The sequence below is a fragment of the Megachile rotundata genome, chromosome 3 (genome assembly GCF_050947335.1).
Source record: "Megachile rotundata isolate GNS110a chromosome 3, iyMegRotu1, whole genome shotgun sequence".
Lineage (NCBI taxonomy): Eukaryota > Metazoa > Arthropoda > Insecta > Hymenoptera > Megachilidae > Megachile > Megachile rotundata.
In genome coordinates, this window is record NC_134985.1 from 4,545,565 (window position 1) to 4,560,584 (window position 15,020).

Here is a 15,020-nt window from a genome sequence, read left to right on the forward strand (position 1 = left end):
GTGCAACAGACTGAATTTAAAACCTAAAAAACATTCCGAAATATCATTAACACAAGTATACTATCAGGTCATATAATTTGATACATCAGATTTCTCTTGATGGAATGAAAATTTCTTTCTATATTTAAATGAATATCTGGTTAATTCAAATAGACATCCCATCATTGCACAATTTCTTTATAACGTAATTTTAATAATCATATTCCGTTTCTAAAAAGATTATAATTTTTAAAAGAGGAAAGGTCTATAAAGATTCTTTCGAGCTTCTCCGCATTATTAAACGTTTTTTTCTGTATACGCATACGGAGTGTTACATTTTGAAATTGATAGCAATTTGTGACAGAAATTCGTATATCAAATCGTTTGATTTTTACGAGGTTATGTAAGGATGCCTATCTTACACACAGATTCCTCGTGCTTTCTCCAAGGTTTTATGGAGAACACATCCTCACTTTGCACTTTTGGGAAAAACAATCTCGCTATTACTACGGGTCCGAAGACTATCAATTAGCGAGGGGGTGAAAGCGACCGGGTCTCGCACAAACTCGGTCCTAATCCACGCTGAAAGTTCGTGATTTATGATGGTCTTAAAATGACTCTGGCCATCATGATTAACTAATTGTACACTCGCTCTTACAGTTATTTTTTATATTCGGTTTTGCACTCAGATCGTAAAAAGAAATCAGATCAATTTGACTACTGCTAACTCATTCTTCTTAAGTTTTTTATACTAATGATTAATCCAATGATAATATAAATCAGCATGAATATTAAAATTAATATTGCGAATGACTGGAAATGAATTTAGATTCATATGATAATACAATTATTCATCCTAAAGAATATAAATGATGGTAATATACTCATTATCAGAATTACATAAACTTTAATTTAATATAAAAAAACTTAAAACTTTTAAACACTCCAGTGACAGAATAATTTGCCAATAATTGAAAAATCATTGTATAATATGCCATATTATAGAACGTAATAATAATGCTACTAATCTTTCCTAATTTGTGTCATAACTAAATAGTATAGCTTAAGGCACGCAGAATTTGTGCATAGCCTAGGAAATAACTGAGTCTAAAAAAGAATGACTATGTTACTTTTAAAAGAATTTTATTTCTCGTTCTGTACTCTATTCTGTTGTTCTGTTAGCTCGTTCGTTTCGCGCATAAGCAGTCTTTGCTACACGTTATTCAGCAGTTTTAAGACTTTTATCGCTGTTTTATTGCAACACGGTTTTGCTATTCTTTTTTAAATAGTCGTTTCCATGTGAAATTATTTTCCTTTTATTCTCGTTTTTCGTGCTATTATTTTATTCATCTTTTCATTCGTTTATCGATTATTTCTATATAATAGTCTTTTTCTTTTTGTATAATGTGCAAATCACTTTTTTCCGATAAGTGAATTGTAACTACAGATATCAGTTTAAAAAATCAAAAAAAAAATCACTTTTGTTGGGCTTTCATTATTGTTAATTTAATGGAAATTATATAGATACGATTTGTGTTAAGCCTCAAAATGTGCTTGCTTGAATTTAAAAATTGAACGTGAAAAAAAGATATTGTATATATGTATGCATAAGATATTGCGTATATCTTTAGCAATATACCAGCAAAATATAATACAACCGTATTTTTCTTCCAAACTTTGCTTTTCCAGAAAGTAATAAGACTGGTTATTGTATATTAAAATACCGTTATTTTGTTCAGAAAACGGTCGACAAAACATAGTTACAAAAATTCAGAAGTTGTGCCCAGACCCGATATGAATTTGAAAACGCAATTATTTTTAAATAGTCGTTTTTATCTCTTATCTCGATTGTGAGGTGCGTAGACTAGTACGAATAGAAATTTAAGAGGTCATAAATAGAATTTAATTATATATCTATATAATACTTAAGGACATTTAAGATAGAAGATACATATTCAGAAATAGCAATGCAACTTTATAGAACTCATACTGTTTGATTCTCTGTCTCTACGCATTTCAAAGCGATTAAAGTATTTTTCCTCACTTTTTTACCTTAGTAAATGATTCTTTGCGAAAAAGTTATTAAAACAATGACACATTATTTGCACAAATTTTGAAGTAATCCTAAAATTGACATAAACATTTAACATTCAACTAAAATACAGAGATTGTTTATGCGTCATGCTGGAAATACAGAATTACAGTAAATATTCGATATGTGCACCATTCTCGGGTCTGAACTGGTGCAGATATCGTACAGTTCCTACGTTGATTGATGTTTTGCCGAACGTAGAAAAGGACAGCGAGCGAAGGATACCGAATGTAAACAAACGGAAACATACTAAGGGATAATACTAATGAGTAAAACTTCTTTATTTTCCATTTTTTCGTTATCCAACTTTTACTAATGTATTCTTCATACTTTTCCGATTAAAATAAGACTAAACACTAAATAATTTAGACTATGTATAGTACATATTCGATATGTGCACCATTCTCGGGACCGAACTGGTGCAGATATCGTACAGTTCCTACATTTCGAGCGAAGGAGACTGAACGTAAACAAACAGTGACCTACCAGAAGGACACTCCTAATGCAAGAATAAAACTTTTTTATTTTTTATTTTTTTTTGTGAAATTTTTTCCATCATATTTGTAACATTTTTGTCGTTAAAATGAGACCAAACACGACATACTTCGAGACATATTTACTTGTAATTTCAAGTGTTACGCGTACATCGATGATTTTACTCTAATAAGATATTGCAAGTAAATATAACTCAAATTACGTCGTGTTTGGTCTCATTTTAATCAGGAAAATGTCTCGAATATGATGGAGAAAGTTATATAAAAAAATGGATGAAAAATAAAAAAATTAGCAATGCTCAAGTATTGCAAACAATCAAACAGACTTTTGATCTTTGCCGACTGCTACGATCGTAGCGTCTCTCTCTTTTTGACTCGCTATCCTCTTCGACGTGAGAAACTTTTATCGGCAATTACACCAGTAAATATAGTCCAAATTATGTCGTGTTTGGTCTTATTTTAATCAGAAAAATGTAAAGAATCTATTGGTAAAAGTTGGATATCGGAAAAATAAAAAATAAAAAAGTTTTATATTTGCATTGGTATTGTCTCACGGACACACTAAGGCTCGGATCAATTTACATTTCTCGGCGATCGAGCTTCTTGGCGTCTGAAGGGGTCTTCCCCCCAGTGGTGGGGATAACTTTGGTGCACATATCGTACAGATCATTTGTGCACATATCGAATATTTACTGTACTACGAAACCTGTACTACGTAATGGGAGCAGTTTCACTGTGAATTTAGTGAGTCCAATCGATTTAGAAAATAATTGATTGACGAGAGGATGGTAAGTAATCCTCCTTCATTATCGTACCGCATATAAAACTTGATATATGTAAAATAGTTATCTATTTTAATGACGTCCAACTAAAATTCCGGGAAACGTGTCTGAATGAAAACTTATATTGTACCTTCCACAAATCTCAGCTGTCGCTTACAAATCATTCGTTCGTTTTTCACGTGTTCCGGAAAAGATGGAGCTCGATCGCTTCTAGAGCCATATGTACTTTCTCTCCCACGCTTCTATTATTCGGTGGTTGATTCACATGTACAATGCTTGAAAAGAAATTGGAGTGGTACGTTCTGTTGGGAATAGACAAATAGACAGCTACGAAAAATATTATAATTACATACTACGAAGTTAAAAGAAGCGGGAAAGTAAAATGTACGGATGCTACTTAACGGATAACGGTTAATCAGCAATAAAGTTAGAAAGATCATTGAGTTTAACAAAACATAGTAAATCAGAAAGCGATTTTTGCGGCAATCAAATTAATGCTTCTTGTTCGCGCGGTGGGTAAATGAGACCTTTTTGTCTCACTGTTCTCGAAGGTTGTAAATCTTCGACCCATAGCGTTTCCACAACTTGCTACAGTGATGGAAATTATATGTTGAATAATTGTTGTAAAATAGGATTTATAAAGTTGCTCAGAGTCCTTCGCATTGGAGTGTCCAAGTAGACGAAAGTTGAACATCGTCATCCCACAAGTTGACGGGTTTCTTTTATGTGTTGGAAGCAGGTTAGGCTTATCAGTTTGATTGTGAGTTTGTGTGGAAGGCAGTTCGAAGTACTGATGTATTGCAGCTCGTATGGCTTACAGATCGTCTCAAAGTTGATCGGATCAACGGAAGTTGATTTTCCGTCCCACTTTAGCACTCCAGTGTACCCTCGTGTCTTGATTGCGAATGTTGTTGTTGTTGATGCGATGATTTACAAAGGTGAGTGTGTGTCACCGAAAGTATTTGATAGTTGCGCCAATTCGCAAAGGTGAGTGTGTCACCAAAAATAGTTGATAGTTGCGCCAATTCGCAAAGATGAGTGTGTCACCGAAAGTAGTTCAGTTATTGCCCGTTACAGTAGTAATCCAAGACTAAACGAGTTGCTTCAAAATTGCCAGACAATAAAGGAATGGAGGAAGATCAGGTCGTGAAGGCGTCACCATAAAGGACCAATCAGGACAGTTTGTTATTTGGAAAAAATAGTGATTGGTGAGGTGGTTTACCGAATGAGATCGTGAGACTTTTAGCCTCCATTCTAAGGTTGTAAATATCGTTCGTTAATAAGGTGACCCAAATACTTGAGTGATTTAAGTCCTTCAAAGGAGCTGGGTAATGGGGTACACTGCGAGACTGCTGAATGATCGAGTCCGAGTGCCTTGGCCCGCCGAGTAAGCAAGGATTTCGTAAACACTGCACACCGCAGGGATGCACAGTTTAGGATCAAGGAAATAAACTTCTTTAAGGAAACATATATTGGCACTAGAAAGATGTGCTTTTTTGGCCTGTTAGAAGGCTATTCTCAATTGTTAAGAACGTCAAGTTGTGGAGACGTTCATATAGTCTTAATTATCCGTTTAAAATTGTAAGAATGAAACGTTTTTGGGTTTGACAGGATACCCATAAATATTAAGCTAATTATATTCCAAGCAACTCGGAACATTTCTTTAATAAAGAGCAAAAGAGGAAACTGCAGTCACTCAAAGGTTCTTAATGAAATCGGAAAAGTAAGATGGATTTATGATTTTATGATTACGCCGCAACAGGAATAGAAAATATTAATCAATACTTTTCAAATTTAGGAGTATACCATTACTTCCCACAGATCATTCGTACTATAAAATGATTTCTTGTTGTTACAGGTACTCTATTCTGTACAATATTGTGTTTCTCATCTAAATTTACACAGCGACTTCTAAATTCTACTTCACTATAATTTATGACAAAGAACAAAATAAAATTTATACAACGAAACTCCCATATAATAATATTTGAATATATACATTCACCTTAAAGTTTAAGTGTAGGAATTTGATGCAATAAATTTATCCATCCACTGTTCAAAGTTTCGATCCACAAAATCAATGAAGATAGATAAAAACATTTAATGGTAAAATTGACAGCCTTTATGTACAGTAACAAAATGTAAAGAAATTTGTTACAATGTAATTTATAACAAAGTAATTTTTTATCATCTTATTTTCTAATTTATTCAAATTTGCATGAAAATTGGAAATAATGAGCGTTTAATTCTATCTCCATTGATTTATACAATATATAGGGTGTTTTTCTACCATTGTGCATAATTTTAAGGGGTGATAGGTAGGTTGATACTGAACAACTTTATCAAAATGTTGACAGAGGCTTAGTTTTTGAATTATTAACGAAAAACTCTGACCAATCAGAGGGCGAGAATACATAGCGCGCGCCCAAACGCGATAACGACAGTTTTGAGCTTGACGATTGAGCGTGATCGCGAATAAACACGTTTGCACCGTGACAATGTAATTGCTAACAGAAAAACTTGAAAGTTAAATCAAATAATGAATAAAACATTTAAGAATAAGATCCTGGTATGCATTATTTACAGATAGGGTATAAACTAATTATTTGTTATTAACTTAAACCAAGTAAATCAAATTTGTTCGATATTGATATTGGTTATTCGGAAGGAATAAGGAATAAAATATTGAAAATTGTTGTTGTTTCTCGTTATAAAGATGCAAATTAAGCAAATTGTACTTTGGCCAATTTGTTTATACTTTGTTATTATACATTAAAACCATAAAACTCTACCATTAAATATTGTTTTTTAAGATAGTGCTTGTGGGTCGAAAATTTGAGGTGGTTTCACTCGTCAAAATCGCGTGTTAACCGATAAAAGATATATAATACGTGTCCCTTAATTTTACTCGCTTAATATACATGTGTATATGTTACCGTGAAAGACCGAAATCTGGAGAATGTCGACTTTCACCGGTGAATGTCAACATTCACATAGTCGCTTGGTGTATGTCCGAAATATTTGCTAAATACAGAGATTTATATTTATATTTATTAAAATATAGAGATATTTTATTTTCCGTAATTCAGTCGCTATAAAATGTCACAAGGGTGACGTAACTTTTTCGCCTCTTTTTCTGAGAGGAGTGACCAAGAATTTAAAACACATAGTACATTCTAAGCATACGTGTTCTTCCTCCGTGGACTATTCTGGCGTGAGTTTCATATAGTATACTGAACAATTCTTCATTGGTAACATAATGCTGTATATTCGTTTCCCCTGGTTTTAATGGTACGATTAATTTCCTTTTATCATTAATTTTTAAAATATCAAAATGTTTTAATCGTCTGTAATCCAAAAGTATGTTGCACTTGGTTTTAGCAGAAACCATTTCAGAACGTATTTTAGAGTACTTTTCTTGAGAAAAATAAAAACAATTGTTTTCTCGTTTACCCGCAATTAATGCATTTAACTTTTCAAGAAAGGATTACTGCAGTATCCATTCAGTATAAATTACGGTATTGGAAAAAAAATTAAGAAAACGTTGCTTGCATCATCAAAGCTTGCATAAGATTGACAAAGCTGACTGACTCCATGCAGAACACAAGATTTGGCGGCAGAGAGCCAGTCACTTCTTTGTCGGCTCTTCTCTTTTAGACCTCCACCAGAGCATATCTGTGATTGTTGACATACACCGGTGAGGGTCCGAATGTACAAAAATGTAATAAAATATTCGATCTTTCACCGACGTATTTGGTATGTGTTGACATTCGCCGGTGAAAGTTGACATTCTCCAATTTCGGTCTTTCACGGTGTCGAGTAACCCTCGGATCTCTATCGCCCAGCTTTCCCTGCTTCCCGGAAGGACCCCCATAACTTTCCATACCCCGTAACTTTTCCATCCCTTGTCACACCACTCTCGGTCCCAAGATTTGGGACCTGCCTATCAAGCCGGACCATCGGCGCCAACATCCGTTAGACTACGAAAACCACTTATCGCCAATTTATGGTTTCCTTTCTATGTCCCTACCTAATTATGGTTTTGTGGAAAAACCTCATTTCCCAGGACCCTCTCCCTACCACTGGGCTACCACCCCTTCGAAATTCTAGTATATAAGAAGGCCCTTCGACGGACCCAGATACTCAGTTTTTAAGTTAACCTTGACTCTGTGCGGGCGTTACTGTAACAGTTAGAAGAAAAATAAACGTCTTAAACAACATCCAGCCGAGTTCTTCCTGATTTGACGACATAATTTGGTGGCAGCGGTGGGATACTGTCTGTGGACTTCAACCAACGGAAAATCTTCTAGCCAAACTAGATATCCTCCGAGGAGGAATCGTTGGGGTATCCTAAAAAGAACTCGAAGAATCTCGAGGAACCCGCAAGCTGGACCACAAGTGGACTCACTGGCGGCGGAGCAGAACCAACGTAAGTCTTTCAACCGATACACTGTCCGACACTTTGATCGACTACGTGACTGCTCCGTCCGGTGTAATGTCAAGAACGCAAAGCCCGACCAGATTCCAAGTAGACATGAATATATTAGCGGAAAAACTCCTACAAGTCTGCGATAGACTTAAAGCACTAGAAGAATCCCGACCTACACAACCTATGACGACGAACGCACAACCGGCCCCTGTCGACGACACGCCCGGAAACTACACCATAGGAAGATACGACCAATGCTTACCTTTGATCCCTGACTTCGACGGAAACAACACGGAGGTATTCATAAGCACGCTAATCAAGGTCTCCTCCATGCTACACCCGGAGCAGCATGCCTTGTTGTTGCTCGCAATTATATCACAAAAACTGAAAGGACGCGCAGCTTCTACAATTAGGCCGGATACTATTACATCAATCCCGAAACTAATAGAAAAGATCCGTTTCATGTACGGGAAAACGGTCGATACCTCGGCTTTGAAAACTAAACGCGATGTGTGCAAGCAACGGTCCAACGAACCAATTAACGATTTCATACAACGCTTCTCACAAATCCAAGACGAATTAATAACAGCCATTAACACCGAGAGAAGACTGCAGTCATACATCGACATCAAAGAAATCATATGCAACGAGGAGGGCATCCAATGTTTCCGTCGCAACGTCAGGCCGGAAATATCGCAGTACCTGTTCAGCCAACAGTTGGAAACGCTGAACCAAGCGTTCGAAGCCGCACGCATGTACGACATGGAACTACAGTACATGCAACAACAGGCACGGACGTTGCAACCTCCAAGGGAGCCAAGGAGAGTGATAGAGCATCGCCCTGTGATCCAGAGGTACCCAGTCCCGGACTGGAGGAGCATGGAATGCACGTACTGCAGACGGCGAGGACACACGGAACCGGAGTGCCGAACCAAACAAAGGGACCAGCCGAGACGTCCTAGCGAGCAACAACGAAATTTTCGCTGGGCCCCACCGAACACCCAACCGCCGGACGGACGGTCACCATCGGGAACGCCAGGCCAACCTCAGCAGAGGAGCATTGTGTGGACTCGTCCCCGTTTGTTCGATTAGAACTGCCAGGACTCCGACCGACGACCTTCCTCATCGACACAGGTAGCGAGATCTCTATCATTAAGGAAAGACAAGTAACCGACAACTCCCTACATAAAGGCGCACCCCTAACACTCAGAGGCATTACAAACAACACCACTAACACATTATATTCCGTACTTATCCCCTTCAATAACAAATGTAACAGATTTCAAGTCGTAGATGATAACTCCCCCATAATGCAAGACGGAATACTAGGCGCGGACTTCTTATTCAATCACGATTTCTCCCTCTCTTGTAACGAATTCAGGGTCGGAAACATTGTAAAAAAATGTCGGAAACCGGTCAATAATAACTGCGGCAACAAAACTGTACTCGTAAATTTCACATCAGGAACTGGAGCAATCACGAAAGTCGATGCAAACGGGACACCAATTCTCTCAGATTTTCTAAAAACGCAAATCGATTCCATTGAGGACTTCGACGAGCGATTGGTTTTCCATATCAACGGTAGCGAGAAAGCCAACGAAAGATTAGCAGCCCTACAAGAAAATACCCGCTTAGACCACCTGACGGAAAGTAGGAAGGAATTATGGGAAATCATCTCTGATTACCACGATATCTTTCTACTCCCAGGTGACCAGCTCCCCAAAACCGCGATCCTTGAACACGAGATCAAAACAACAGACGAAACGCCGATACACACCAAACAATACAGGTATCCCCCAATACACCAAGACGAAATCAAACGACAGGTAGCGGACATGCTAGAGAAGGGAATTATTAGGGACAGCGACAGCCCATATAACAGCCCGCTCTGGATAGTTCCGAAAAAATCAGACGCGTCCGGGAAACGAAAATGGCGATTAGTGATAGACTATAGGAAACTAAACGAAAAAACAATTAAGGATTCATACCCAATCCCCAACATAGACGAGATACTAGACAAACTCGGTAACGCGAAATACTTCTCGGCTTTCGACCTCGCTTCAGGCTTTCACCAGATCGGCATCAACGAAAAAGACATACATAAAACGGCTTTCTCCGACAAAGACGGACACTACGAATTCGTACGAATGCCCTTCGGACTAAAAAACGCGCCCCCCACATTTCAGAGAATAATGAATCGCGGCTTACAAGGTCTAATTGGTAGTTCCTGCCTCGTATACATTGACGACATAGTTGTTTTCGGACGGACTTTAGACGAACATAACAAGAACCTTAGAACACTATTCGAACGTTTACGACAATGTGGACTAAGACTGCAACCTGACAAATGCGAATACTTAAAACCGGAATTAGAGTACCTAGGCCATGTCATATCGGCCGACGGTGTTAAACCTAACCCTAACAGAATTGACAAGGTCAGGAACTACCCAGTGCCGAAAAACGCGAAAGAAATCAAACAATTCCTAGGATTGTGCGGATATTATAGGAAATTCGTAAAAGATTTCGCCAAAATAGCAAAACCGCTCAATCAGCTACTAAGGAAGGATACCGCATTCCTCTGGACCAACGAGCAGCAAATGGCTTTCGAAAACCTTTGCAACGCTCTAACGACCCAGCCCGTGTTACAGTACCCCAATTGGGACGAACCGTTCGTTCTTACGACAGACGCGAGTAATCACGCACTAGGCGGTGTCCTATCCCAGGGCCCGATCGGATCGGATAAACCGGTAGCCTACGCATCACGCACTCTTAATAACGCGGAAACGAGGTACACCACCACAGAAAAGGAATTATTAGCTATAGTATGGGCCACTAAACATTTTCACCAATATTTATACGGGCGTAAATTCACCATCGTGACGGACCATAAGCCGCTAGTATGGTTAATGAACGTCAAAGACCCAAATTCCCGCCTTATGCGATGGCGCCTCAAGCTGCTAGAGTACGACTACGAAATAGTCTATAAACCAGGAAAAATAAATACCAACGCCGATGCACTATCCAGAAGCAAAATTAGAATCACGCAGCGAGACACCGTAGGAGACGAAATAGACAGATATTTGACTTATTACTCAAACAACCCCCAGGACTTAACAGACGACGACTTCATAAAAGACTTAGTAAAAGTAGCAAACAATGACGTCCCAACGGCCCCCACAATCCGTTCCCAGGTCACTATCTGTCACGGTTATTGCAAAGATGCTCCTACCATTGTCTATGCCGAGACTCCTCCGGAAATAGTTGAGAAAAATAAAACGTACCTATCTCCCCACGAAACCGATAGGCTCAAAATACAAACCTTTACACAAGCACTAAACGGCAAAGACAAAATCAACGTGATCCAAGACAGACATTACGACACACAAATAGCTACTCTATTATCAAAACTAAACCGCGACCTGGAAGTCTTCCTCTCCAAACCAACCCCCAATAATCCTAAGGACATAATTAGACTAGCGCATGACTCACTGTTCGGCGGACACTACGCTTACGACAAGACATTACAGAAAATCCGTAAGCAATACGAATGGCCCAACATCACGCGTGACGTAAAAGAGTACATAGAGCAATGCGAAATATGCCAAAGAAACAAGGACACTAAACGACAAACTTACATACCACAGGCGACGGACATTCCCACGAAACCGAACGACAAAATCTCACTAGACATCATAGGACCACTAGACGAAACTCCGCGGAAAAACAAATACATACTGGTTATTCAGGACTACTTGACCCGGTACATTATGTGCGAACCGTTAACGGACAAATCAACTGCGGCCATCATACAAGCCGTCTGGGCTTCGTGGCTAAGAATATTCGGAAAACCCAAAGAGTTACTTACTGACAACGCGAAAGAATTCACGTCGCAGGAGTTCACAGAATTTTGTAACTTAATGAAATCAAAACACATCCTCACGTCTGTCTATCACCCCCAATCTAACGGCAAGAATGAAAGATCGCACATAATTTTGAAAGAGTACATCAGATGCTACCAGTCTCCCGAAAACCCATGGGACCTACTCTTACCCAAGGCCATGCTCAGCTACAACTGCACGACAAACCGTAACACAGGTTACACTCCATTCGAATTACAGTTAGGTTACGAACCCAATAGTATTCTCGACGAACAAGACGAACGACTGACGCTTCAGCAACAGATCGACAACCTCAAACTACAACACGAAAACAAAATAATTGAAACAATCGACAACCTCCAAACGCAACGACCCTCCACGTCCTACGACCACCTCGATCCCATCCACAAGGGCGACCTAATCCTGGTACGGCATTATAACGCCAAACCGCTAGAAGAGAAATGGCGAGGACCTTTCGAGGTCATCGAGGTGATAGAGAAACATTCTGTAAAAATAAACGAATATGGAAAACCAAGCGTTCATCATAGAACCAACGTTAAAATCTTTAAACAATCGATTCCAGATCATGGAACACAGTAAACATTTCGTGACCGCTCTAATTCTGCTAATGGCGACAACTTCGGCGACATCAGACGAAAAATATCATCTTTCCCCGCTAAACGATCAGGAAACTGTCTTCCTTGAGCACTTAAACACGGTCCGAATATTCCACGAACAATGGAAAATAGTTGTAGGGTACGACTTCGCTCACATCGACGACGACCTCAAGCAAATAGAAGACCTCTATCAGCGCGTTCTGACCGGCTTATGCGTAAAAGAAGTAATGGGCAATCGATTTGCTTGTTCCTCGCGTGACCGACTCATTAAACGACTAAAAGATTTCAGCCACATTCGAGGAGAGCTGCGCAATGCGTTATACACGGCTGGAATAGAAAGCAGCTCCTCGCGTGTCCGGCGTGGAATCTTCGATTTCATAGGGACGATTAGCAAAACCCTATTCGGCACACTCGACTCGACCGACGCCACGTACTATAACGGAGAACTCGACAAACTGTACGCCAACAACGACAGGATGATCCATTATGTACGGAACCAGACTAGCATTATTCTAAACGCCTTGAAATCCAATACCGAGACCTTTAACAAGACACACAACCAGATAGAAATAATAAATGCACAGTTTAACAAAGTAAGGGACTTAGCGAAAACGGACGAAATCAATATTCAAATTAACGAGATCATCTTCGACCTCGAGCTAGACCTTGCCAAATTACGCGAACAGATTAGAAATATAGAGGACCTGACGTTTGACGCGAAACACGGAATAGTGAAGCCCTACATATTATCGCCCGAAAGACTATTCGATATTCTTCGTCGACACGAACATGTCGATAATTTTCCCGTGCCGCTCAAGGAGACATACTACATGGCCCTGATCGACATCTGCGAGGTCAACATCGCACTTAATGGGAAACGCGCGCTGTTAGAAATTAAGATCCCGCTACTAGAAGAACAAGTCTACAACTTAGTAAAAGTTATATCGTTACCCATACACGGGTGGATATTTCACTCCATAATAAACACACAACAGAGACTTATTCTTCTAGACGCCCTCCGATTGGTCTTCGCACCAATCACCATGACCGAAGTAGCTAGTTCAAAAAAGTTAAATGACCAACTTATTGTAAAGCGATACGCGCCCGACTACTCTACGCATGTACAGGATAATTGCCTCACTAACATTTTAACGAAACACGATTCAGAAGACTGCGAGAAAAAGTATACCCGAATCCAGAACACCGTCTGGATTCAGCTTAAAACAGGAAATAAATGGATCGGGATTGCCCCAAAACCCGAAACACTACACATCCTTTGCGCAGACAAACAGCCAAGACATGTAGAACTCTCCCATAATTTCATACTTACGCTAGCACCTGATTGTAAAGGTATATCGCTTTCAGCCACGTTAAAACCAAACAACATTATAGGGAACAACAAGACGGAATATTTTCAAATAGTTCGAGTAACATCCACATTGCCAAGTCTAAACATCACAGAAAGCGATATTCCTCCGAATTTAATGTACGAACCCCATGTAGAAGCGGAAAGCCTACAATCCATCGGTCGAACACTACAGGAACTACAAGACGCAACCGATAAAACGCTCTATCGTCAGCGCTTGAAAACCTGGTCCGAAAAATTTTTTGAATATCTCGCTTATGCCGGTTATGTGGCACTCGGTAGCCTGCTGTTTGTTTTCCTCCATAAAATCGGATTATTTAGAGCCGTAATTAACACCATTCGGACATTGGTAGGAAATTGTTATAATCAATGTAGTTTTAATAATCAAGCGCCTACCCTACATGTAAGTTACGCAGCCGTCCCAGCCGAATCTAACTCATTAAATCCCACGTTCCGCGACCGTTTGTCTAGAACCTAGACAAACGTCCTTTCGAAGGGGGGAGGTGTCGAGTAACCCTCGGATCTCTATCGCCCAGCTTTCCCTGCTTCCCGGAAGGACCCCCATAACTTTCCATACCCCGTAACTTTTCCATCCCTTGTCACACCACTCTCGGTCCCAAGATTTGGGACCTGCCTATCAAGCCGGACCATCGGCGCCAACATCCGTTAGACTACGAAAACCACTTATCGCCAATTTATGGTTTCCTTTCTATGTCCCTACCTAATTATGGTTTTGTGGAAAAACCTCATTTCCCAGGACCCTCTCCCTACCACTGGGCTACCACCCCTTCGAAATTCTAGTATATAAGAAGGCCCTTCGACGGACCCAGATACTCAGTTTTTAAGTTAACCTTGACTCTGTGCGGGCGTTACTGTAACAGTTAGAAGAAAAATAAACGTCTTAAACAACATCCAGCCGAGTTCTTCCTGATTTGACGACAACGGTAACATATAAGTTTCATCAAAATCGGAGGAGGACATTTCCATACTTTTCCTTGTTAGCATGAGAGACTACTCACACTGTACGTTTCACTCTCTGATGTTATGCAACGGATGCAGGTACGAACACACACTATAATATATCACTTTCTACACCACATAATATACATATATTCTCGGGCGGAGTAAAAGCGCAGCAAGCATTTCCATGTTTTTCGGAATATCTAGTAGTAGAATAACAAAATATAAATCGTGGTCTTGGGACAAAAAGTATTAACTAATCTGTAAAAGGGTTAGGTTTACACTTCTAATGACCGAAGGTAATAATCCATCAATATTAGTATTTTATTCGTCTATGCCTATTCATCATCCTGAGCACATAGTCATCACTTAATAGCAGGTGTGTCGTTTTTAGTTTATTCCTACAATTTTATCGAATCGGAT

The 15,020-nt window shown here is 39.4% G+C and overlaps 1 protein-coding gene across 1 annotated transcript; it reads left to right on the forward strand.

Annotated features, from left to right (window-relative positions):
* Nucleotides 1–7,162: 7,162 nt before the first annotated feature.
* On the forward strand, nucleotides 7,163–12,370 carry LOC143264053 (uncharacterized). Its single transcript, XM_076529373.1, has 2 exons — nucleotides 7,163–8,910; nucleotides 12,238–12,370. The coding sequence occupies exon 1, from the start codon at nucleotides 7,843–7,845 to the stop codon at nucleotides 8,866–8,868; it is 1,026 nt and encodes a 341-aa protein (XP_076385488.1). The 5' UTR covers nucleotides 7,163–7,842; the 3' UTR covers nucleotides 8,869–8,910; nucleotides 12,238–12,370.
* The last annotated feature ends 2,650 nt before the right edge of the window (nucleotides 12,371–15,020 follow it).